General features: G+C 43.8%; 1 protein-coding gene across 6 annotated transcripts in view; it reads left to right on the top strand.

Moving 5' to 3' along the window:
- Positions 1 to 26,809, top strand: part of MCC (MCC regulator of WNT signaling pathway) — a 475,249-nt gene that overhangs the window by 373,171 nt on the left and 75,269 nt on the right. For all 6 annotated transcript variants that reach the window (XM_005557529.5, XM_005557531.5, XM_073994065.1 and 3 more), the window contains 3 exons: positions 5,760 to 5,902; positions 23,972 to 24,135; positions 26,378 to 26,584. In XM_005557529.5, coding sequence (XP_005557586.2) covers positions 5,760 to 5,902; positions 23,972 to 24,135; positions 26,378 to 26,584 — 514 coding nt within the window. The remainder of the gene's footprint in view (positions 1 to 5,759; positions 5,903 to 23,971; positions 24,136 to 26,377; positions 26,585 to 26,809) is intronic.

Here is a 26,809-nt window from a genome sequence, read left to right as displayed (position 1 = left end):
TCTTCACCATAGCAAAGACATGGAATGAACCTAAATGCCCATCAATGACGGATTAGATAAAGAAAATGTGGTACGTATATACCGTGGAATACTATGCAGTCATAAAAAATACAAGCTCATGTCTTGTGGGTTAACCTTAGCAAACTAATGCAGAAATAGAAAACAGAATACTGGGTGTGGCAGCTAAATGATAACAAATAGACATAACGAGGGGAACAACAGACATTGGGGCCTGCTTGTAGGTGGAGGGTGGGAGGAAAGAGAGGAGCAGAAAAGATAACCATTGGGTACTGGGCTGGGTGATGAAATAATCTGTACAACAAGCCCCCATGACACAAGTTTACCTGCGTAACAAACGTTCACGTGTACTCATGAACCTAAAGTCAGAGTTTAAAAAGTCCCAACAATATGAGGGATAATGGCACCAACCCCTACACTGTGGAGTTAAAAATCCAGATATAACTCGTGACTCACCAAAACCTTAACTACTAATAATCTACTGTTAACCTGACAAAAACAAGAAATGGGGAAAGGATTCCCTATTTAATAAATGGTGCTGGGAAAATTGGTTAGCCATAAGTAGAAAGCTGAAACTGGATCCTTTACTTACTCCTCATACGAAAATTAATTCAAGATGGATTAGAGACTTAAATATTAGACCTAAAACCATAAAAACCCTAGAGGAAAACCTAGGTAATACCATTCAGGACATAGGCATGGGCAAGGACTTCACGTCTAAAACACCACAAGCAACAGCAACAAAAGCCAAAATTGACAAATGGGATCTAATTAAACTAAAGAGCTTCTGCACAGCAAAAGAAACTGTCATCGGAGTGAACAGGCAACCTACAGAATGGGAGAAAATGTTTGCAATCTACTCATCTGACAAAGGGCTAATATCCAGAACCTATAAAGAACTCAACCAAATTTACAAGAAAAAAACACACAACCCCATCAAAAAGGGGCAAAGGATATGAACAGACACTTCTCAAAAGAAGACATTCATACAGCCAACAGACACATGAAAAAATGCTCATCATCACTCACCATCAGAGAAATGCAAACCAAAACCACAATGAGATACCATCTCACACCAGTTAGAATGGTGATCATTAAAAAATCAGGAAACAACAGGTGCTGGAGAGGATGTGGAGAAATAGGAACACTTTTACACTGTTGGTAGGACTGTAAACTAGTTCAACCATTGTGGAAAACAGTGTGGTGATTCCTCAAGGATCTAGAACTAGAAATACCATTTGACCCAGCCATCCCATTACTGGGGATATATATACCCAAAGGATTATAAGTCATGCTGCTATAAAGACACATGCACACGTATGTTTATTGTGGCACTATTCACAAACAATAGCAAAGACTTGGAATCAACCCGAATGTCCATCAGTGACAGACTGGATTAAGAAAATGTGGCACATATACACCATGGAATACTATGCAGCCATAAAAAAGGATGAGCTCGTGTCCTTTGCAGGGACATGGATGCAGCTGGAAACCATCATTTTCAGCAAACTATCGCAAGAACAGAAAACCAAACACCGCATTTTCTCACTCATAGGTGGGAATTGAACAATGAGATCACTTGGACACAGGAAGGGTAACATCACACACTGGGGTCCTATTGTGGGGAGGGGGGAGGGATAGCGTTAGGAGATATACCTAATGTAAATGACGAGTTAATGAGTGCAGCACACCAATATGGCACATGTATACATATGTAACACACCTGCATGTTGTGTACATGTACCCTAGAACTTAAAGTATAATAATAAAAAAAAGTCTACTGTTGACTTGAAGCCTTACAGATAACATAAGCAGTCAGTTAACACATAGACTAGTATCTATTAGGTTGTGTGAAAGCAGTTGCGGTTTTTTCCATTACTTTCAAAAGCAAAACCACAATTACTTTTGCATCAACCTAATGTATATATTTCATGTATTTATGACATATCTTAAATTTTTTTTTTTGTATTTCTAGGCTACACGATTCATCTGAGGTTTTTTCAAGTTGTCACAAATTTCCAAAAAATTTTCAAATACATTTATTGAAAGAAAATTTGCGTATAAATGGATTAATGCAGCTCAAATCCATGTTGTTCAAGAGTCAACTACATAGTGTCTCATTGGTGTGAAATTTAGGAATTAGGCTGTGCTAGTAGTTGCATAATCTTAGGTAAGTTGCCTCTCGAAGCCCTATTTGTCTTGTTTGTAAAATAAAGGTAGTGGTCCTGGCTAAAACAGTCTTTAAAATCCCTTCCAGTCTGCCAGCCTGTGACTTTTCTGCCACTGCTGGTCGTTACATAGGCAAGTGTACAATCTAATGCCTGCCTCCTTAGGAGCATTTGTTATGTTGTTTAAACTAAGAGCAAGCATTAATCGTTGCATCTCTTAAAGCAGCTTGGAAGCACTTCCCAGACACTTCTAAGTGAATGAAAGAATATGCATTTGGAATCCTGTGAGTTGACCCTTTATGTTCCAAGGAGAGACACCTGAGAACTTTGTCATTCCATGATTATAAACCTACCACTACAGAGTGTCACTTTCAACATTTATCATTTTATCAGAGCTGCTATTTTTCTGGTTTCAAATGGCCACTTTTTTTCCCGTGTTTTTACATTTTCCTCTCTTCATCACCAGCATTAGCAGTTGGTGTTTTTTTGGGGAGGCATTTTTTTCCCCAAAGAAATAAGTTATTGCTTGAGAAGAATGCCTGTATACACAACAAACAGAAGTCATCTTCAGATGCTGTTGTGCTGTGTCATTAGCCACACAGCCTCACCAGGCGTCCTCAAGGCTGTGCAGAGCCACTGCAGAAGCACAACTCAAAACCTTGTCTTTGCAAAACTGACAGGGACTCTTAGTGTGTTTTACTTACTCCTTTGCTCTTGATGGAACAGTGCTCCTGAATGGTAGAGAAGACCCCCGGTCATCAGTGTGCCACGCGTACTGCAATCACAAATTGAGTTAGTTTACAATTTGTCATTTCCCGGTCCCAGGTTCCAGCCTCCTTTCAGGAATGATGCCAATGAGAGATAAGGATATGCAGCTCCATGATTTTTTACCAAAGTCAGTGGGAGACCCAACGGGGCTGCATGAACTTTGTAATATTTAAGCTCAGTTTAACCTTTTTATACCTCATTCTTTGTGGCACAAGATCTTCCCTGTTCTCACAAGGTAGCTTTCCACCTCTAATGACTATTACTTTGTTGGCATGTGTTGTTTTAGTTCCAGAATACTTACAATGATTACCATAGCTGGAATGCATTTCTCCTCTTCTCATTTTATCTGTTTCCACACAAGATCTTGGCAACATTTATTCCTTCCCCTGAATTCCTAGACTTTCCACATTGTATTTTTATTTCTTCCATCTAACCCTGATTATTTGCATCCTCTGGTGCAATATGTTTTCCTTTTGCTCAAACTGCCCAGTCAACAAGTAGTCTGAGTGCCTCTCCATCCTTATGTTTCCATCCTGTGCCATATTTTGGTTTCAGCCATAGTGAACCACTTGTTCCCCTCCAAGTTCTGCACATTTGCAGCTCCTCTGAGCCTTTGCCTGTGCTATTCCACACATGTGACCTAACTGAAATCTACTTGCCTTGAGACTCATCTTGAGTGCTTCTCCACCCAGGAGGTCTTCTCTGGTCACTCCCCACTGGCAGCCCCAGATATTCCACCTGTGTTCACCCACAGCATCCTTCTTGGGTTGTGAACATCTTTGTCTCCTTGAAGACAGAATCTGTGCAGTGTTTGTGGTCCTGTCTTTGTTTTGGTGCTCAAATACATTGAATGGGAATTTTTAGTTTGCATGTTGTGACACAGAAAACCTACTGCCTAATGTAATATGGTTCTCCTTCAGACTGTGCTCTGACCTCAGTAGGGAATGTTTCTACAATAACAGCTTCCCTTTCCCACACCTTCTCAATTCACTCCTTTATAAAGTTCATCCTAGTAATCTCTAGAAGTAATTCTGTACAAAGCAGGAGATTTGGCAGGAACTGTATACTTTCGAATCTGGCAAGCCAGGAGGGTTTAAGGTGGCTATTAAAGATTTTACAAATGCCATTTATACCAAAGAAACAGCAGTAGCATTTATCACTTGCTTTCTTGGCTGCAAAAAAGTCTCGGCTGAGCCAAAGCTGATTACGTTGGCCATGCAAGCAAGGTAATTTATTCATCATACACAAAATCTCCCCTTAACTAAAATCTGAATTTTAAGTGCTGACTGAAAGGAGAGCTAATGTATCTATCAGTGCACAATCGTCCCGTAGACCAAAAAGGCACTTAAGAGTACTTTTTAATCGTTTTCTTTCCTAAACCTAATTATTGTTGACTTTTGCTTGCAGATGTCTAATAATTAACTTATTCATAGAACATTAGTCTGTATTTTTTTTTTGTCTTCACCACTCTCTAATTCATATTTTGCATGTCGTGGGGCTTTATATCTACATAAAGCTTTTCCAGATTTCTGGGTAGCTTTTATTAACAATACCTTATAAAACACAGGCTCAGCGGAATCCCTTTCCTGGGAGAAATTTGATATCTTGAGAGAACCAAGATTTCTGTTCTTCACCTTTCTCTGATTTATAGATGTGTCTCCCGCTTGCCTCCCTAAACTCTAAAGATCACCACTTATCATCTTGGTCCACCCACAATCCAACACTGTAGACTTTCTTCTCTGGTTGTTGACAATTTAAAATGAATGCCAAGCTGAGATTTCTCCGATTCCTAGCTTTCTTCACAGACAACCTGCCCTTGAGGCTGAGCAGACCTAAGTGGGCATTCCACTCCCAGTTAAATCCCCTGACAGTTTCCCCTACTTGTTTACTTGCAAAATAGATCCTTCAAAGAGGGTTAATTTTGCTGTCTCCATCCCTGTGTCCAGTGTATGTGTGGTGGTGGTAGTGTGGGAAGGGGACACTGCACGTGCTCTGAAATACATACTGCAATTTTAAGTTTCTCAGCTTGCTAATAGTACAATGAAGAGACCAGAGGTTGAGGGACCCCTGAAGGGCTGAGAATAGGTAGATGTGTGTATACAAATAAAACACGGTGGGGTTTAAATGTTGTCTTCTTGTTAGCAAGTGCAAATTAAAGGAAATAGGCCACTGAGTGGTGTTCTTTCATTCAGTGTTCCGTTTTCTCCTCATTGCATCCTCTCTTCCCACCCCCTAATTCTACCTCCTTTCTTTGGGAAGTTAGCCTCATCTTTCTTGGGCATGCTGATCCATATATCTTTCCAAAACGTCTAGTTTGATCTGCACAGATGAGGTGCTGGTTTCTCAGTAGCTCCAACCCCATCTCCAACCTCCAGCCTCCTTCAAGAAGGAAGCTCCTGTGGGCCCTCCACGTGGTAGGGCATGCCGTTGCTGTGTGCTAGACTCTTAGTTATTTGGTTCAATAGTAGCCTCAGTGCTAGCAGTCTTAGTTCTTTTTCCCCTCGGAATTTGAGGAGGTGAAGAAATCTCGTTTCTTCAGGAATCTTTAGAGGGGAAGAGTTTCTGCAGGCTGATAGATGAATCTCGTTCGGTACATGGGTATGTTATGTGGAAGTAACCTTTCAGCTTCACTCGCTGACCATAGGTGTGACCATCTATTTGGGCTGGGAGAAATCCTGGTCCATGTGGCCTGGGGGAGAAATCTATTTTCTCTCTGAATGTCTTTTTCTTGTCCTTAAAAGACATATTCTCTAGGGGTTGTCTTAAATCCTCTGTCAGTGGTGGCCAACTCTCCTTTTTTCTCAGGGAGGAAGATGAGTACTCAGAACTGCGATCAGAACTCAGCCAGAGCCAACACGAGGTCAACGAGGACTCTCGAAGCATGGACCAAGACCAGACCTCTGTCTCTATCCCCGAAAACCAGTCTACCATGGTCACTGCTGACATGGGTGAGTCTGCCTGCCGTTACCACCAACCCAGAGTTTGGTTTCTGGATTGTAATAGAAATTTTAGAAATGTGAGGCAGCCTGAATGAAAATTTAATTTTTCAAGGAGTTTACTGAGTGGATGAAGTCACATGTATTTCAGTCCCTTACACATTACTTTGTTGGTCAAAATGGAACTGAAGCTTTCTGCTCTGATACAATTGTGATTCAAACATAAGTCACTTCTATTTGAAAATTCTGGAAGTAGGGAAGCAGTTTAAAAGGCTATTACAGCATTCCAAATTACAGTAATATCTGAACTATGATGATGGGAATGGAAGGGATGGGATGGGGGCCAACACATTGCAGTGGAAGAACCCCAAGAAGTTTTAACAACTACTTGGGTTGGGTAAGAAGGAGGAGTCCAAAATGACTCCAATGTGTTGTTCTTCAGTGACTAAGAGAAGGATCATATATTCCTTAGTAAGGAAGTTTTGTTGAGAAATGAGTTGGGAAATAGTCATATTATGTTTGAGGTTGTAGAGAAATATCCATATGTAAATATCTGGTACGATGTATTTTAAACTGTAGGGTGTGACCTATTGGGTCTTGAAATTATATGAAAAAGTATTTTTAAATGAAAGCTAATAGGAAAGCAAGTGACAGTATTGTTTCATGAAATTTGTTTCTTGCATGTTTGTAGGCAGTAAGTTGCCAAATGAATGTTCTAACTGGGTTGCAGTCAAAATGTTACAAAACCACTGGTCTTGCCTACCTGGATATTTGGAAAGAGATTGAGGTTTAGGGAAGAGGCTTTGAAGTTATCTGGGCTAAGGTGATCCCTGTGGTTCGAAGGGTGTGGAGTCAAAAGAGGGAGGAGCAGCATATCTCAGGACAGACATGTTTACATGTATGGGAGAGAGGGAAGAAGAACCAGGAGAAAGAAGAGTGCATATAGTCAGTTTTCTTGAATTTTATAATGAGTTTTTCTTGGAAGTTAAAATTTTGTTGGGGAGAGGGATTTTAATCAAATATTACATATTTGAGTTTAATTAAAATCCTATAAGTGCTACAACATTATGGAACACCGTAGTATGAGAGTGTATCCAAAGAAATTTGATTCAGTCTAGGGTTACAAGAAGGCTTCCTCTAGGAAGGAAGGAAGGATCTGGAGGATCAGTAGGAATTAGGCAGGTCAAGGAAGAGAATAGCATCCAGTGAGGGAGAGGAATGCATTTAAGGAGGTGACTGAAGATCATCATGGATGGAGGACACAGAGGTACAAGAGGGGAGCTGGAGAGGTAGGCAGGAGCTAGGCCATGCAGAGTCTTACAGGCCATGCTAGAGACCATGTTTGGTCTTTACCCAAAGATCCACAAGAAGCTACTGAAAGATTTTTTAATAGTGGGGGAAGAGAATGAGATCATCAGATTTGCGTTTTGAATCAATCACTCTGTAGTGTGGAGAAAGAATCCATAGATGAAGAATGAGTTGGGGAGGCTAGCTTGGAAACTGTTGCAGAAGTCTAGATGGGCAAAATTGTTGCTCAGATTAGGGTGGTGGCAGCTGAGATTTAATAAAGACGTAAAATTGGCAAGATTTGCTGAAGGATTGGAAAGGGATTGAAGGTGGAAGGGTGTGTATGCCCCATAAGAGTTTATTTGCACAATAGATGGACAACAGGGCCACTCACCAGTAGGGCACATAGGAAATAGGACCCCGTGGTTTTGCTTTGAGTTTTGTTTTGCTTGGGGCAGGAACTATATGATAGGTGGAGATCGTGTGTTCTGTTTGTCCATGGGTTTATAGTGTCTTGAAGTATTTGAGCAGAGATACTTCAGAAGGCGGTAGGTATTCAGATAAAAAAAACCAAGAGGAGAGACCTGGGCTGAAGAAAAGCAGCTGGGAGACATCAGGGTGTTTGCACGTGATAATTGTTGACTCTGTCATTGCCCCATTTGTATCTTACTATCACATTGACATTTTAAATTACATAATAGTATTTATTTGCTTGACTGACTCTCCCACTAAATTCCACTAGGCAGAAGCATGTTTGTTTCATCTCCTAGTATATCTTCAGAGATTATCACAGGGCCTGGCACATAACGTGTTTAAAGATAGTAGTGGGAATGAATGAATGAGGTAATCAACCAATCCACCAGTCAGCCAGCCAAAGATGAAGGAATAAAATGAGGAGAGTGGTATTCTGGAAGCCAGTGCGGCAGAAGAGGCTCTAATAAGGAAGGAGCGATCAGTAGTCTGGATTGCATCTAAGGCCAAATAAAATGCATCGAAGCCATTGACAGCTGTATGTTGGTAGCAGCTTAAACCAGGCAGAAGTATCATGAGGAGTGAAGACAATTCCCCCAATTAAACTGAACCGAGACTCTGGGCTTTATGTTACAATACACACAACTCCCTGCAACCAGACCATGCATGTGCCAAGTTCATACCAGCATGCTAAGTTCATACTCACATCCTGACTTCATACAGGCATCATAAATCTCTAACCCTGGCAGCCCCAAGCTTCAGGACTCTGTCTTCCGCCTTAGGCAGCCAGACAGATTTAAACAGCCTGGAAATTGCTAATCATTGTAGAGTGTCAACCCTATACTGATCCCTCTATTCACTTCTCTCAAATTGTATTTTATGGAATTAATAAGTGACCTGCACTCCAACAAAGTTCCATAATTAAATACATTTGGGAAGTGCAGGGATAAACCCACTTACATGGATGTCTTTCCTGTGGGACTTCTTGGACCTCCTGACATGAGGTGGTATCTGTAGCACTGGTCCTCACACAGAAGCCAGCGTCCGCCTGTCGGCGCCATGGGCATCCTCATTTTCCCAAACTATTCTTTTCATTCTGTCCCTCACTTAAAAACACATGGGTTAGTTATAACTGGTGGTAGCCTCTTTCCTGAGAAGACTGAGTTCCTGGAGGGGAGTGACCTTCCCTGCCCAGTGCTGACACGTGTTCTCTGTCCACACATAGAAGCTTTTTTTCTCATTTAGTCAGCAGACTCACTTGGGGCTGTGCTAGGTACTGGGGATAAAAGACAGAATCTGCTGTCAGGTCACTTTGCTCCCACCCTCAAATCCTTCAAGCCTAGAGTTACTTGTAGATTCCCAGCACGCAGCCAACAGGGTGTTCCCTGCTTCTGGCCTCCTCCTTGGCCACTTGTTCTGTTTTTCTTCCAGCTCTAGCCACTCTGGCCTCCTGGCTTCCTGTTCCTCCAGCCCGAGCTGCTTCTCCTGCCCGGGGCTCTGTGCTGGCTGTTCCTTCCGCCTGGAGCCCTCCTTCCTCAGCAGCTGTCTCTGCAAAGGACCCCCGCCCTCCCCTCTAGAGTCATGCCTCATCCCTCACTCTTCTGCAGCCACTCGCCTCCCTTTCCCTGCTTCATTTTCTTTCATAGCATGGAGCACTCCCTGAGGATGGATTGTGTTTATACTCTCTTCCTTGTGTGTTATCAAGCTTTATCTGGCTGTCATGCCAGAGTGCAGGCTCCACGCGGGCAGGGACTTCACCTGCCTAATTGATCAGCATAGCAGTGCCTGCGCATAGGAGATACTCACATACTTGAGCAGCAGTGAATGAACCCCATCCCAAAGCTCACAGTTCTTTGGAGGATGCAGACAGGTCCACAGGGAAGACCTCACAGTGCAGTTAAGACTCCATAGCAGGCCTGCAGTGGCCCTGGTGATAACCTCGGGGAGGAGCGTGGAAGAATGCTTCCCAGAGGTCACAGCCGAGCAGGAATCCGGGGACTGAGTGGGGTCGGAGCCCGTGAGGAGGAGGGTGCACCAGGCAGGGGTAGCTCTGCCAGATCCCCCAGGAGGACAAACACTTGGGCACAACAAGGAAGAGTTCATGAAAGCTGCTCACACAGCGTAGTCGTGTGTTTGTTCAGCGGAACTGGCCGTCTGCCTCTTCTTATTCCTTTGCCATTTTCCAATTAAATTTCTTCAACAGGGAAAAAAGCTTCCATATATAAGCACCATTATAGGAAATCATTTAAAAATAGCCATTTCATTATAGTTGCTATATTTGCAAACCTGCATTAGTAACCCAGAGATTTTCTTGAGCTGCAGAATTTGCTGCAGTGTATTTGCTGATCTCCAAAGATAATAGGACTAAGTCCAACCTATTCGCTTCATCAAAATACACTTTCTTTTGTTTTCATACCCTACCCATCAGAGTCCAGCTGCCCCTTCAGTAGGCTAGCTCCTGGGCACTGTCTTCCAAGCCCGGAGGAATAAACAATCCAATTAAAAAGTTCTTTGACTTACCTAAGCAGTCAAATAAAGGAAAAAGATTCCAGCCTCTGTCACGTTGCATGTTTTTTTAAAAAAAAATTCCCTCTTTTCAAACCTGGTCACACAATTGTTCAGAAAATAAAGGTAATGAAGTGGACAAAGCCAAGGTAGGAGTCATTGCTTAGAATTTTTATGTCCTCCATCTGGCAAAGGCTTGCCATTAAAAGAGAGGGTGGATATACCAGCTAACATGCTTTACTCACTTACCCTGTGTCAAGCATTTACATGCATCCCTCATGTTTAATCCCCAACCCGGAAGGATGCCCTGAAGAGCTCCTCTTCTGTAAAATCAGGATAATGGAGTTTAGAGAGGGTAAGTCACTTGTCCAAGGCCACAAAGCCAAGAAGTTGTTTTTATTGTTGTCGCCTGTGTTTCTATAGATGGCTTTCCTTTGATAGTCCTTGGTTTAAACAGGAAGACATGCCAGTGGTTGATTTCCTTTGCTTACTGCAGTCCTTTGAGGTCTCTAGGGCTGATGGGGGAATTAGGGAGCAGCTGTGTGATCACAAGCACCTGGCTTAATAGCAAAGCATTTGCAGTCAGATTTTGTGGCCTTTCATATTAAAATAGAAACAACACTCTTGGACCCAATGATTCTGGGAATTGCAATAGAGCAGAGCACAGATGTGTGCACACAGGCTCATTGCATCATGCACGTTAGAGCATGTTTGGTGTCCTTTCCTGCGGATCATTTTCCCACTTCTGTTAATGCAACACCAGTGCTTTTCTGGAGCAATTGTTTCCAAAACAAAATCCCTGATTGTATGGGCCTTTGCACAGCCAGTGAAGCGTTCTGTTATTTTGAGATCTCTTTTGATTTTAGGTGATAAATTTTTATTTTTCTGGAATTTAGCACTATCAAACTATTATACCCTCAGGATTGAAATATGAAACCATTATACCCTGAGGGTTGAGATTTATACCCTTAGGGGTGAACTCTACTCATACCCCAAGGTGTTCTATACATAGAATACCTTGCTTTCTGGTGTGATCACTTAGATTTTTCCTCTGTATGAGTAGGTTTTGGAGGACAACCAAGGAAGAATTTACACATGAAACCTGGCTTTTTGGTGCAGTTGTGACTGTGAAATATGTTTGATGCTAAAGCCAGATTTTCCTGGCTTACTGGCTCATGAGGCTTAATGGCTTCAGGAAAAAGTGTTTACAAGTGTCAAGCAGCCACTCAGAGTGAGGAGAGAGGGTCGGGGCAGGGAAAGGCAGCCCTGCCTCTTCCAAAAACAGTTTTTGCAGACATGGAGAGAACTGTTTACATAGGTAAAGCAGGCTGTCTGGAGAACACTCGCTTTTTGCTAGGAATGAGGTAGCTAGATAGTCAGTGATCCTCTAGTCCACAGACTGAAAAGGTTAGACCAGACTGAAAGTTGTACTCTAACTAGTTGATGTAACAGGCCAAGCCCTTTGTTACCTTTTTCTTTTCTTTATATGGGCAACTTAATTTCTCTGGAGAGGGTCACAATATGGATCATCCCTGAGAACCAGGTAACAGTTTGAACACTGATTGACTGGAGCACTGGCTGGGGTGACTGTGTGTTTTCTCCCAGGGATCTGAGCCTGGTCAAATAAGACCTGTCTGCAAATGGTAACAGAGCTAAGCGACTGAGGAGAACCCCCTAAAGTCATTCCAGAATCTTACTTAGAGTAACCAGGGTTGAGAGCAGGAAAGGTTATTTTTCTACTTCAGTTTGTGTTACTTTGGAATATTTCCCCCACAGTCTGCTGTTGCATAACTTTTCAGTCCCCAGAAGAGACTTGGGGTATAAGATGGAAATGGAAAAGCATTAATCTACAGCCTTTTCTCAAAATGAGCTCCCACAGTTCTTGGGATTCATGAACTCCTATTATTAACATAAACAGTCTTTATTTTCTAAACAGACCATGTCTTTTAAGGTTGATTTTGTTTTGGTTATTTGAAATTCATAACATAATTTCTCTTAAAACCAGCATTACAATAAAGGAGTGTTAGCTGCCGAAACCAGCCTCAGAAACCCTATGTAATCTGTCATGGAAATAACTTCGGGACCTTGCTAGTGTTGTTACCGCATCCCCAGCCATCAGTGTGAACATTGCTGCTATGAGAAAATATTTTGTAGGTCACATTTGGATGCCAGAACCACATCTTCCCCCTCCTCCTGGCTGCATGGAAATCCTCTCACTCCTGTTAGCGTGAGGACCACAGGGCCTGGGATGAGTGCTAATGGAGGATCCACCGATTGTTCTCAAGGGCAGGAGACAGCCTGTCTAAAGGGGATCTGGAGCTGCCGCAGGTGACCCAGGCAATAAGAAAGGGCCATTCGGACTGGAGGTTGGTGAGCCTGGGGGAGAGTGGGCAGAAATGAGGCCTGAGAGTTGGACTGCGGTCAGTAATGACAGAAAGCCAGGGAGGCACAGTGAAGGGGTTGGAATTTATCCTCTAAACATACTTCTATTTCTTCAGGATTACTTCTCGAAGGTATTGAATGATTAAGTCTTTTCTTGTATATTGTCAGTTGCCGTTCCCTCTTTACCCCAAATATTTCCTCCCATCCTCTGCAAAACTGGGTATCATTCTTTTAAAGCTGTGCCAATTCAGGTGATCAGTAGTAGTCAGATAAGTAGATTTGAACTTTTTTTCACATATGTGTGAAACAGAACTTTTCTTCCAGAAAAGTTCTGGCAGAAACCACTTGCAGAACATTTCTGCCACTGAGGCTGCAGGTAGATGGCTAGGAGTTATGTGGAGGTGCTGTCGCAGAGCAGAGTGGGGGATCCTAGATGGACACCAAGGCCAGTAGAGGCTCGCAGTCCTGGAGGACAGCTTCCTGGAGTTGATGTTAGGTAATCTTCCTTATCCCTTCATATTTATGACCAAGTTTGTTGATTCACAGAAACAAACTGTGTCAGGAATCCAAAGTGACAACAGTGAAAATGAAAACAAATCTCCAGCTGGTAAGATTTTGCTAAAATAGAAGTTCTGAAAATGCAGCCTCGATTGCTTTGAGAAAAGAAACAGAGATCTATAGTCAGAATGTGATGGGGTAGCAGCTTGCGCTTCTCAGGCCCCCCACCCTGACTTTGAAAGAGGAAATTGTCCTTGACCCCTTCTCAGGCCTCGTGACAGGGGTGCCTCGCTTACTCAGTCCGCAGCTCTCAACCCCTCGAGGGAGGAGGAGCACGCAGGTGAGTGGGTGCAGGGGCCGGAGCAAGTGCCTTTGAGCATCAGCAGGACAAAACTCCGGGATGGCCCCCCAGCAGCATCTCGGGGGAAGACCTGTGACCCCCCAAAGCTCCAGAGGGCATGTGTTACAGTGCTCTTTTAGCTTTGCCGTTCGTGGGCAGCTTAAGTGTTAAACAGCTCAGTGAGCCCTCTGCCTTTTCATGTGAGGCAGTTGCTCTCCACCACTGAAGGCAGAGGGTCAGTGTGACACCCTTTAGCTTCTGCACCCATGGCACCCAAGTTCTTGTTTGGCATCCAGGAAAAATCAGGTCGCACAAAGGATTGAAGGGTGGTGAATACAGAGAATTTTATTGCCAATAAAAGTGGCTCTCAGCAGGAAGGGGAGCTAGAAGGGGGATGGAATGGGAAGGTAATCTTCCCCTGGATTCTGGCTGTCCTCAGCCGGACTCCTCTCCAAAGCAATGGTGTCAAGCCATTGCTCTGAAGTCAAGCTGCTGCTCTCTGACATCAAACCACAGTCTCTGACATCCAGCTGCTTCTCTTCTTCTTCCCTTCTCTGCTCTCTGCCAGTTGGGTCAGGGTTTTTATGGGTATAGGATGGGGGGTGGGGTGGGCCATGGGTGATTTTGGAAAAGGTAGCATTCCAGTGGGGAAAAAAGGTTGCATATTCTCACTTTGGGCCATGGTTCTAGGCTTCAGGGTGGGGCTTCACCAGGGACCCTGCCCTTTTCTGCCTAGAATTTCTCTGCCTCCTGTCCCTGTCAACTTGTGCCTGTGTATTTGGTGATCATTTGGATGTGGTAGGCATACTTGCAGGAGAGCTCTCCTGTTCTGGTGGCTGCACTGAGAATTGGTCATGTTGTGCTCTCCATGTTAAATCTCCGCTGCAGCATATCCAGACCATGTGAGACCTTCTTGCTTAGTGTTTTCTCAACTTTTTATTTTAAAGATCTTCAAACTTACAGAAAAGGTAAAACAAGCCTCCATAAACCACTCATCTTAATCAACCAATTGTTAACACTTTGCCACATTTTGATTTTTTTCTCTCTTGCTCACATTTGTGTTTGTGTATATGTTTATTTCTGAGCCATTTGAAAGTTGCAGACATCATGATGCTTCACCCCCTAAAGCCATATGCATAAACCTCTCAAGAAGGAACCTTCTCCTATAATAAACACAGTACCTTCATCACACCTGAGAATTTTACCACTGATGAAGCATTGACAATCCACAGTCCATATTCAGATTTCCCCAGTTGTCCCATTAATGTCCTTGGTTGCTTTTGTTTAGTCCCAGATCCAGTCAAGGCTCACACATTATATGTAGTTTTCATGTCTTTTGACTGTCCTTTAATCTAGAACAGATCCTCCCTCCTGCTGTTTTGTCTCTCGTGACATTGCCATTTTGAGGACGTCAGTTGGTGGTATAATAGAATGTCCCTCAATCTGATGATCTGATTGTTTTCTTATAAGATTTGAGGGTAACTTTTTTTTTTTTTTTTGCAAGAACATATGTGGGTTATGGTCCTCATTACCATGTTGCAGCAGGAGGGTCCTAATGTCATTTTGTCCATTACAGGTGATATTGAGGAGTTTTTAAACTACCACAACATTGTTCTCATAAGTCTTCTTGTCTTAGGTAGACAGAGGCAACATGGGACACAAAGCAAGAGGTAACCTCTATGGATACTCTTTCTCCCTTCCTCCCAGACCTTTCAGTCTTCTCTTTGGTGTTCAGCCCTAAAAGATGACTATTCTGTTTTCTAATTTTCTATGTTACTTTTTTTTGGTTTGTGTTTGTTCCTCAGTGGAATTAAAGAGGGCCTTGCTGTATGCAGAGTACAGAGGAATGCTCAAAAAAAAAACAACAGCCCTCCTGGTTTCAGCTGTAGAGCTACAACAAGATCTGAACTGTTACATCCCTGGGATATAACATCTTGCCTTTACAGAAAGTCTGTATTGATGCTGAAAGAATCTGTAGGTCTCTCTTCCACCTTGAATTGCTTTACCAGGCATGGTGTTTGCCCAGTCAGAAAAGAGGGGTGGGTGGTGTGCGTTGGCCCTCAGGAGGCGGCAAGGATATGGTGAATGGCCAATCCTGCTACAGCACACATTGTAGCAGGCCTACAGATGCTTCTGTTTCTTAGCCTGGCTAAAATTCTCAGTGGCTTATGTCTCTAACTTCACTGACAGCTTTCTACCTTGGGGATCTTAATTGAAAGCTTTCTACCTTATTAGCAGGCTGTGATAATGTCATTTGATATGTTTTAAATTTGATGATACTTGATTAACAAGTGAATTAACAAAAACTTGGGACTTTAAAAAGTTGGCTTATAAAAAGTCTTCCATTGATTTTACATGTTAATCTCATCCAGTGTCTGTAGAGCACACGTTCCATGCCCAGCACTGTGAGTCTCTGGGAACACACTGTTGAATGAATGAAATCATCAACTTTTAGGGCTGAGTGCCAAAGGGCTGGGAAGGCTTCCTGGAAAATGAGATTTCAAGGCTGTATTAGTCCGTTTTCACACTGCTATAAAGAACTACCTGAGATTGGGTGATTTATAAAGAAAAGAGGTTTAATTGATTCACAGTTCCACAGGCTGTACAGGAAGCATGACTGGGGAGGCCTCAGGAAACTTAAAATTATGGCAGAAGGTGAAGGGGAAGCAAGCACATCTTACATGGCCAGAGAAGGAGGAAAAAGAGAGAAAGGGGAGGTACTACACACTTTTAAACAACCAGGTCTCATGAGAACTCACTATCACGAGAACAACAAGGGAGAAGTCTGCCTCCATGATCCAGTAACCTCCCAACAAGCACCTCCTCCAACACTGGCGATTACAATTCAGAATGGTTTTTGGGCAAGGGCACAAACCCAAGCCGTATCAAAGGCAAAGCTTAATCAAGACCCAGCATGGAAGGCTTCCAAACCAGGCAGATACCTAACTACTAGTGTGAAGCAAGTACCGATCCCCAGGAACATGTGCTTTTGGAAGCTGGAACCATACTTTGGAGCAAAGTCATTCTGGTAAAGAGGGGACTGCTTGGTTGGAATCAGGTGGACTAGCAGAGTGTTTGTAACATCTCAGTTGTTGGAGCTGCACTTTTATTTGACTTAGGATTTTCACAGGGCTTGTTTGTTTAAAAAAGCAACTTTTAACACCTGATTCAAAATGAACCAACTCTGCCGTAGTTAATGGTGTCAACTCTGGTCATAGGCATAGCTGATCCTAAGTGAGAAAGAAGAAAATCAGCTTTGCCCACTGTGTGTGTTTAAGCAAGAAGGCTCATTAGCCTTCTTAGTTTTCATAGCCATGAATGTCCTCTTACCTCCTTTCCAGATTTCCAAAGTATAGTAAGTCCTCAGTGTCATTGATAGGTTCCTGGAAAATGCAACCTTAAATGAAATGACGTGTAACGATACCACATTTATGGTTAATTCATATAATCAAGAGTTAAGTTCCTGTAGTGTATTTGTGGTCACAGAAATGTTAGTGAATTTCTAAATAGAGACCCAAAACACTTCTAATATTAAACGTGGGAATAAACTTGAGCTATATGTACATTTAGGGCAGATTAATAAAAATAAGGGAGATAATTATTTAACCCCTTATTCTAGGTCACCGTCGCAGGTAGCTGATGCCTATCCCGGGAGCTCAGGGTACTGGATGGGAACCCATCCTGGCCAGGTGCCATCCCATCGCAGGACACACACATTTGTTCTCTCTGTCTCTCTGTCTCTGTCTCTGTCTCTGACTGGGGCTATTTAGACATACCAATGAACCGAACGTGCTGAGCTTTGGGGTGTAGGGGAAACTGGAATACCCAAAGATAAACCACACAGCCATGGGGAGGGGACAATGTGCAAACTTCACACAGACAGTGGCCCCAGCTGGGAATCCGTGTTTCCCTCCTCATCTATGTTATAATGAGACGATGTTGAACAAAATGTTATTTGAGAACCTGCCGTATGTGGGTCTTTCCCCAAACAGCAACATAAAAACCTAAGGCTCTGGTTCTCATTAGAAAAATATAACCTGAGCTGTGTATTCTTGAGCTCTTATCAGGAGGCCAACTGAGGAAAACTGCATTTAGAAAAGAGGAAAAGGGCAGGAGGAGCCACTGACTCGGGTGGAGGCGGGCAGAGCGGAGGAGCACCGTGGGTTGGGCGTGCGGAGTCCCGGGGTCTGCGGCTGGCCCCTCCGCAGATGGCTGTGGTTGAGAAGCTGGGCCCAGCATTGTCAGATCTTCTCATTTTACAAGAATAGCCATAAATTTTAGCAATTTTTAAAATGTTGACAGTTAACTCAAAAACTGTTTTAAAAATTAAAAAAAGACCACGCCAGACACCATAACCCCACCCCATATGCAAGCACATCTTTGGCTGCAGATGACTGGTTTGCATCTGCTGGACAAAGCGGGGAGGTCCATTCCATCCAGTCTTCTGGGTCCTGTTCAGTCTTATCAGACAACTTGGAAGACTGAGTGCCAAGATTATGTGAGCCTAGTGCTCCCCAGAGTTCCCTTTATCTTGTACTTTAAATGGTCTGCAACTTTAATTTTAACTGAAGGTTAGCATAAGAAGAAACCATATGAAATCTGCATATGTGTGAAACTAGCTAAGGAGACTGGCGTCACATCACTTCACACCACGTATGAAGTACCGTGTACCCAAATCCTTCTAGTCTCTGTTGCCAAAAACACCTTGTCTCCCTTGTGAAACCAGAATGCTTCCTCCTTTCTGTCAGGAGATAATTCATATTTGCTCAGGCTGCCAGGAAGCTCAAGGCTGGCTGGAGGAGTCAGCCCTCAGCTGGGTCAGCCTCCGTTTGCTCGCAGCCTTTCCTGGATCCAGTCACCGTGTTTTCCCCTTATTTGTGGCTGCTCGTGATACGCAACCTCAAATTCTTTGGAAAGAGGCACAGTACAAATACACTTAAAGGAATGTGTATTTGCTACCAAAGGCCGCCTCTCTGTCTCCTGGACATAGTAGCAGTTTCCTTTGATGTATAAAGCACAGCACAGGTAGCTCACGCCTGTAATCCCAGCCACTTGGGAAGCTGAGGTGGGAGGATTGAAGCCCAGGAGTTCGATACTAGCCTGGGCAACGTAATGAGACCCCTGCCTCTGGAAAAAAAATAATAATAATTTTTAAAATAAAAAAATAAACTACAGTGAGGCTGAAGGAGAAAGCCAGTGGGCCTTCCTCAGCTGCCCTTCGTGGAGTTACGTGGCAGTGGGGGCCAGGGTTTTCCTAAAGAGTACATTACTCCCCCTCGTCCTTAGACTTCCCGTATCTCTTTCTTCCTTCTCCTTCTCTCCAACCCACAGGGGAAAAAATTTTTTTAAATTAAATTATAATACCTCAAATCTTTTCTGAATGTACTGCCATTCCTGAAGGTTACTGTTTTCCATTTCATATGCCTATTTGCTTATATCTCCTCATTTTACTCACTGAAATACATTTATTATATTTATTGTGGTAACATAAACATAAAATTTACCATGGTAATCATTTCTAAGTGTACAGTTCAGTGGCATTCACAGAGTTAATGTGACCATCACCACCACCCATTTCCAGGACATTTTCATGCCATCGTAAACTCTGTACCCATTAAGCAATAACTCCCTATTCTTGCATCACCCCCGCCCCTGGTAAACTTTATCTCCTGTTTCCGCAGTTGCCTCTTCTAGATACCTCGTATTAGTGGAAATATTTGTCATGTTGTGTCTGATTTATTCTAATTAGTATAATGTTTTCAAGGTTCATGTTGTAGCATGTAAAAGAATTTTATTTCTTTTTTTAAGGCTGAATAACATTACGTTGTATTAAGAGACCACATTTTGTTCCTTCATCTGTCAATGTACCCCTGGGCTACTCCACCTTTTGGCTACTGTGAATAATGCCGCTATGAACGTTGGGGTACAATTATTTGAGTCATTGCTTTTCGTTGTTTTTGTTAAACATAGAATTACCATATGATTCAGCAACTCTGCTCCCATACTTAGGACCTACTGTGGCACCTTATGCCACAGACTCTGAAAGACAGTTCTCTCTGGAGCCATGTGGATGCTGGGGATGAGTGGTGATGAGTGCTTGGTACCTTGAGATAGTACCTTGACAGGGGACACAGAATACCTGCTCCAGGTGGCCCAGTCTCCTCATCCTCCCGTGAGGCTCCAAACAGGGAAAAATAGCAATGGACAGCCAAGTGCTAACTGGTGGGCCTGTGTGAAGCCACAGTGCACTGATGGGCCTATGTGAAGCCACAGTGCAGAGCTCTGCAGCACAAACTGGAGTTTGTGGGGTTCATCACCCCACCTGTGTTTTTATACATTCAGCTTCCTGTGACCAAAGAAAGCATGTGTAGCCCTTCTTGATTTGAAGGGCAGATACTCTTTAGAGTCTGTGCATCAACATAAATGACCTCACATCTTGCCAACTCTCTGTCTTGTGTCTGCACTGTGTTACCTATGGTTACTTCCCTTTCTTTCTTTCTTTCTTTTTTTTTTTTTTTTAAAGACGGAGTCTCCCTCTGTCACCCAGGCTGGAGTGCAATGGCTCGATCTCAGTTCACTGCAACCTCTACCTCCCGGATTCAAGCGATTCTCCTGCCTCAGCTTCCTGAGTAGCTGGGATTACAGGCATGAACCACTGTGCTCTGCTAATGTTTGTATTTTTAGTAGAGACAGGGTTTCACCATGTTGGTCAGGCTGGTCTCAAACTCCTGACCTCGTGATCTGCCTGCCTTGGCCTCCTAAAGTGCTGGGATTATAGGCATGAGCCACCACACCTGGCCACTTTCCTTCCTTCCTTTCTTCCTTCCTTTCTTCCTTCCTTTCTTTACTTCTTTCCTTCTCTCTTTCTCTCTTTCTTAGATAGAGTGTTGTGTCTTGCTCTGTTGCCCAGGCTGGAGTACAATCTCAGCTCACTGTAACCTCCACCTCCTGGGTTCAAGCGATTGTCCTGCCTCAGCCTTCCCAGTAGCTGGGATTACAGGTGTGTGCCACCACACCTGGCTAATTTTTGTATTTTTAGTAGAGATGGGGTTTCACAATATTGGCCAGGCCAGTCTTGAACTTCTGATCTCAGGTGATCCACCCACCTTGGCCTCCCAAAGTAGTGGGATTACAGGAGTGAGCCACTGCGCCTGGCCTCTATGGTTACTTTCCTTACAGTAGTGGTGGGCAGCAGAGAAGCGGGGCAGTGGCCTTGTAAATCTGGGAGTCTCTCACAGTTAAGGTTAGTCTCTTACCCGTCTTTGCACTCTGCTTCTGGCCTGAGTCAGGGCTCGGCAACTGCCTAATTTAAGTATGAGAAAGAAATACTGGTCACATGCCTAGCCCCTCTTCCTGCTGCCTGTAACCCAGCACCCTCAATAAGCAACTGTTGCCACCCCTCCGGCCCTGCTGTGAGAGCCCCTCAGCAGACATTTCCAGTGTGATTATTGCATCAGGTGGACCTGTGCTAGGGAAATCAGCACAGAATGTCTGAATATTTCATGAGCATCTCACTCATGAGCACTTAATGCACGTAACTCAGGAGAGCGTATTCACACCAGCTCTGGATACCAGGAGACCTGCACCAGAGGGTACATGGTCATTCAGAGGCTGGTTGGTGTGTTCTCTGAGGAGTTCTGCTCCTCACTTGGGTCCTTTGCCTCCAGTGGGTGGTGTCCACCCTCCTCCATCTCCAGAGGGCCTCTGCAGTGATGAGCATCCTAGTTCTTAGCAGCTCAAGTCGAGGTCCATAACAAGGAACAAAAGCATTGAGGTCAGGAGTTCGAGACTAGTCTGGCCAACATGGTGAAACCCTATCTCTACTAAAAATATAAAAATTAGCTAGGTGTGGTGGCACACACCTGTATTCCAAGCTACTCGGGAGACTGAGATAGGAGAATCGCTTGAACCCAGGAGGCGGAGCTTGCAGTGAGCTGAGATTGCACCACTGCACTCCAGCCTGGGAGACAGAGTGAGACTCCATCTCAAAAAAAAAGAAAAGAAAAGAAAAAGAAAAACATACTGTTATAGAGTCTGTTTATAGCCTTCCTGTTTATTAAATAAATGGTGATGTGGTGTTTCCCTTTGCTCATTTAAAAAATAATATTTGACTGCCTACCCTATTCTGTGTTGGAGATACAATGGTGAGGAAGATCAAAGTCCCTTCTTTCCTGGAGCTTATGTTTTAGTAGAGGAGAGAAAACAAACACATAAGTCAAATCAGATAGCGATAATTGCCATGAAAAAAATAGGATAAGAAGATAGGGACTGGGCAAGGGAGGAGGTGAAACTCCATGCTTTAGATAGGGAAGAGCTTGTTGGGAGGTAGCATTTGAGCTGAGAGCTGAACAATATGTAGAAATTTGGTTGGCCAGGCATGGTAGCTCATGCCTATAATCTCAGGACTTTGGAAGCCTGTGGCAGGAGGATCGCTTAAGGCCAAAAGTTTGAGACCAGTTTGGGCAACATAGACCCTATTTCTGCACAAAAATAAAAACACAAGCTGGTTGTGGTGATGTGTACCTGTAGTCCCAGCTACTTGGGAGGCCGAGGTGGGAGAAGGATAGGTTGAGCCCAAGAGTTTAAAGCTTTAGTGAGCTAGGATTGTACCCCTGCACTCCAGCCTGTGCAACAGAGCAAGACCCTGTCTCTAAAAAGGAGGGTTTTTATTTTTATTTTTTTAATTAAAATTTTAAGAAATCAGCCTAGACAAAGGAAACAGCAAAGGAAAAGGAACCCGTGGAGCAGACAGGAGTTTGGCATATTCCAGGGGAAGAAAGAAGGCCAGGAGTGTGAATGGAGCATAGTGAATGAGGGGAAGGAGTGTGAATGGAGCATAGTGAACAGGGGAAGGTGGTCGGGTGAGGCAAGATCGGATCAGTGGTTCTCACTCTGACTGCACAGTAGAATTACCTGAGGAACCTAAAGTTGCCATTGTGCAAGCCCCACCCCCAGAGATTGTGATTGTGATTGGTTTGGGGTGGGGCCTGGGCATCTGTAGTTTATAAAAGCTCCCCAGGAACATGTTGCAGCCTGAACTGAGCACATCAGTCTTGATCATGCAGAGTTTTACAGACTCTGGTAAGGAGTTGGGACTTTACATGAATGATGATGGGAAGCCATTAGACAGTTTGAGCTAGAAAAATAACTTGTTCTGATCTGTGCTTTTAGGAGGCTAACTTTGGTGACCACAGGGAGAGTGGAGGTAGGAGATTTACAGTGGTCCAGTTGAGAGATGATGATGGCTTAAAGCAGGATCGTGTCAGTAGAGATGGTAATAAGAGGTTAGTTTGATGATAACTTTTGGAGGTTGTGGTCACAAGATGAATTGGATTTAGTATGTCAGGCAAAGGCATGGAAGGTTGCCTCAGAGCTCACCTGAGTAACTGGGTGGATAGAGGTGCTATTCATGGAAATGGGAAAGATCAGGGAGGAACAGGTTTGAGAAGCAGGTGGAATAGTTGTGTGTACTGGTTGGAGTGAAAGCCTTAGGCTGATCTCTCTAGATTTAGGTAATTTACAGATAGAGGTGACCAGATGAGGTTGACTAAAACATTCTGAGAAGTCCTGTTCCTGTTGTGCCAAGAGTTTTCTTGAAGCCTTCCAAAGGTAAGTCCCAAAAGCAGTTGACCATTTTAGTCCATGGAACCTGTGGTGGGAAGCATGCAGCAGAGAAGAAGAAAATGGAAGACACCGAGCAACTTTCATGCAGGGTCAGGCTGGATGGATGGGAAGAATATACTCTGAAAGATTACATATAATCAGTCAGCATCTGCCCTGCAACAATAATTGAATGGCGTGGCAATAGACAGAATCCAAAATAGCTGGTTACAAACTTTGTATTTGACTTTAAGGGGAGTTTTTTTTCCCCAACAAAATTGTCTTCTGAGATACATCTGGGTCACATTATAATTATTTTTTTACTTCTCTGACCAGGCCCTGGATGTCCAGCAATTCAAAGCAACCCAAGTTTTTAAGTCAAAATCAAATGATTAGAATTGGTTGCCTTATTGGAGAACAATAAGGAATTTGTTAGAACAGTTTTTTTTTTCCCCGATGAAAGAACATGGATTAAATTGCAATGGTGGAGCATATTGATTGGTTCTGTCATGGAAAAGTCTTGGTTTTAGGCTCATTGAGGACGAGGACTATCTCTTACACAGTTTCTGTTTTTCAAAATACCTAGCATCTCTGCTCATTCTGAGACTTTTTGTTACATTTAGTAAAGTTACGGGATCTTTCCGCAGTTAGTGCTTGTCTGAATGACTGAGCAGACAGGTTGACCAGAGGCTCTGGAAGTGCCAACAGCCTCTTCTGGGCGTTTCTTTGTTCTTACCAAAGAAACTCAAGATGTGGCTGCTTTGAGTGAAAGACAAGAGAATTCAGAAAATGACCATCGTCTGAAACTGCTTAATAAAAAGAGCTTTGCACTGGCTCTAAGCCTCAGAGGCAGTGCCTGTGAGGTTAGGCAGGCTGGCATGAGCTTTGAAATGTCAAGCTCCATTGCCATCCCGTTACCTGAATGGGTCCCTCATGGTAAGCAAAACAGAGAGCATTTGTTGCCCTGTGTAACACATTTTGTCTTCGTTCACTCACAGACAACTGCAGTGACCTGAACTCAGAACTGCAGAGGGTGCTGACGGGGCTGGAGAATGTCGTCTGCGGCAGAAAGAAGAGCAGCTGTAGCCTCTCCGTGGCCGAGGTAGACAGGCACATCGAGCAGCTCACCACGGCCAGCGAGCACTGCGACCTGGCGATTAAGGTAGACCTTCCTCGCCCTCTGTGAGGCTCTGTGAGGTTCTCAAAGGGAAATGGTCCAATCCTTCTCTTGAAGCGCAGTTTTCTTAAATACTTACTAGGGATGAAAGTTTCCATGAGAGCCATACAATAGATTGGGCCATGGGGTAGAAATGAGGACCCTAGAAATTTTGGTTGGGCTGAATTCTTTCAGAAAAAGTCATGATGTCAGCAGTCAGGTTCACTGGCTTTGCAGTAAAAAGGACAATTTACTTGAAAACGATTCGACTGCTAGTATTGAACCATGTCATTTTAGTGTGGTTCATCATAGAGCGCTCTTAAGCTGTAAGTTTTGGAAAAGCTCTAAGGCCTCTATACAATTTCAGGAGTCCATTCATCAATTCCTCTTGCTGTTTGAGATGGTAAGAGGAATTTTTTGCATCTGCACAAACTTGTTGTGAATGACGGGAAAGTCAAGGCTTATTGATACTAGGCCTCTAGTATCTTGATACTCCTTTGACATAAGTTAGTGACCTGGGCATAGCAATTCAAATTTAAAAGTCTAGGAGGAGCCCATAAAGAGAAAATGTAGGCCTAAGTTTCTGTCAGTAGGAATCCTGGATTGCGCAAAAGAACTGTGGTGTCACAAGGTAAACCATGATACATGTTTGTAACACTGCTGGTTTTCCATCTTTCTTCATCTCAATTGTAAATATGCAGTTGATATGGTTCAGGGCAGGGAGAAGCAGTTGCTGGTATTTCTTTCTCTGGAATCTCCTGGGCCCTATATTTGATTGTAATGTCAACTTGGGTCTAGCCCGAGCCTCGGGGTTGAGAGGGAAGGAGGAGGCCAAGGGCCTCTATCAACCAGCTAGGGACAAAGCCACAGGGTCTGGAGCAGAGCCAAGCAGGATGAGAGTCTCCAGACTTAAAGGAAAGACAAAGCAGCACATGGGGAAAGGGGCAGCAAGATTTGAGAACCAACATGAGCATCTAAGAGTGATGTTTTTTAGTATTTGAGGCATCCTCTCCTCCCCTCCCCTCCCCTCCCCTCCCCTCCCCTCCCCTCCCCTCCCCTCTCCTCTCCTCTTCCTTTTTTTCTTTTCTTTGGAGATGGAGTCCCACTCTGTCGCCCAGGCTGGAGTGCAGTGGCGTGATCTCAGCTCACTGCAACCTCCACCTCCCAGGTTCAAGTGATTCTCCCTGCCTCAGCCTCCCAAGTAGCTGGGATTACAGGTGCACGCCCCCACACCCGGCTAATTTTTGTATTTTTAGTAGAGACAGGGTTTCACCATGTTGGTCAGGCTGGTCTTGAACTCCTGACCTCAGGTGATCCACCCGCCTGGGCCTCCCAAAGTGCTGGGATTACAGGCGTGAGCCACCACCTCCGGCCAGCCTTCGGTTTCTTATCCCATCTCTTCACATAGTATTCTGCATAGTAATTCTCCCTCTTGTTTCATTATCCACTGGCTTGTGCTTCCTTTTTCAAAGGACAGTAAATGTGAAGCAGAATGACTTCTTCCTTTTTTTCCTAATATTATGCATGTTTCTTCTCCTTTAAATGTTTTTAAATGAATTTTTTAAAGCTCTGTATGTGCTACTAAGATTTTCCTTTCCATTTTGAAGCTGTGTTATTAATTAATTTAATCCCTGCTGTCTTAGAAATCTCCACAATGAGCTTCCTCTTTTCTGTGTCAATGAGGTTTATTTTTGCCTTTCACATCTTGAGACTGAACCTCATTTGCACCATCTGAATTTGGATGTGGCACTAAAAGCTGGAAATGGTAATGTGACCTATCTTATCGCTGAGTTGGCACGTGGGAGGCCTATAATTTAGGAAGCTTCAAGTTAGATTTTGTATGCAGTTTACAACCTCATGTTTGTCCTCACATTACCAGGATCACTAAATGGCCTTCTGCCTGGCTGTGTGTATCCACCAACTCTAGAACTCAAGTGAAGGAAATAAGCATTGTGTGGATGTGTCAGCTAGCACCACAGACACTCAGCTGCCAGGAGAGGACTCACTGTTTTTCTTACTCTGAAGGTTGCTGGGTAACACAGACTGTACCCCAGGCAAGTGACAGAGCCTCATCTGAAATTGGGAACAGGATAACTTTGGGGTATCCCTAGTCATGATCACTGTTAATAACAAAGTGGTTCTAGAACACACTCCTCTGTGGACATTTATTCCTGTTCAGCCTATTTTCTTCCCATCCCCTTTCCCCAAGGATATTTACTTGACTTTTCTTTGGGGCTGTGTTTTACAGACAGTTGAGGAGATTGAGGGGGTGCTTGGCCGGGACCTGTATCCTAACCTGGCTGAAGAGAGGTCTCGGTGGGAGAAGGAGCTGGCTGGGCTGAGGGAAGAGAATGAGAGCCTGACCGCCATGCTGTGCAGCAAAGAGGAAGAGCTGAACCGGACCAAGGCCACCATGAATGCCATCCGGGAAGAGCGGGACCGGCTCCGGAGGAGGGTGAGCGTGCTGCATCCATAATGGCTAGGCCCTTCCCGGGCATGGGGCTGAGAGAGGCTGATGTGTAGCACCAAGGGCACCGTGAGAATTTTGTGGCATTTGTAATCTTGGGAATCACTGTGTCTTTCTTGTTATGAAGTCATTCTTGAAAGTAGTTTGAAATCGCTAAGGTGTAGAGGTAAGATTTTAAAAAAAAAAACACACACTTTTCTCTGGAATCTTAAA

Source organism: Macaca fascicularis, chromosome 6 (genome assembly GCF_037993035.2).
Source record: "Macaca fascicularis isolate 582-1 chromosome 6, T2T-MFA8v1.1".
NCBI lineage: Eukaryota > Metazoa > Chordata > Mammalia > Primates > Cercopithecidae > Macaca > Macaca fascicularis.
This window is presented reverse-complemented; position numbering and strand designations above follow the sequence as displayed.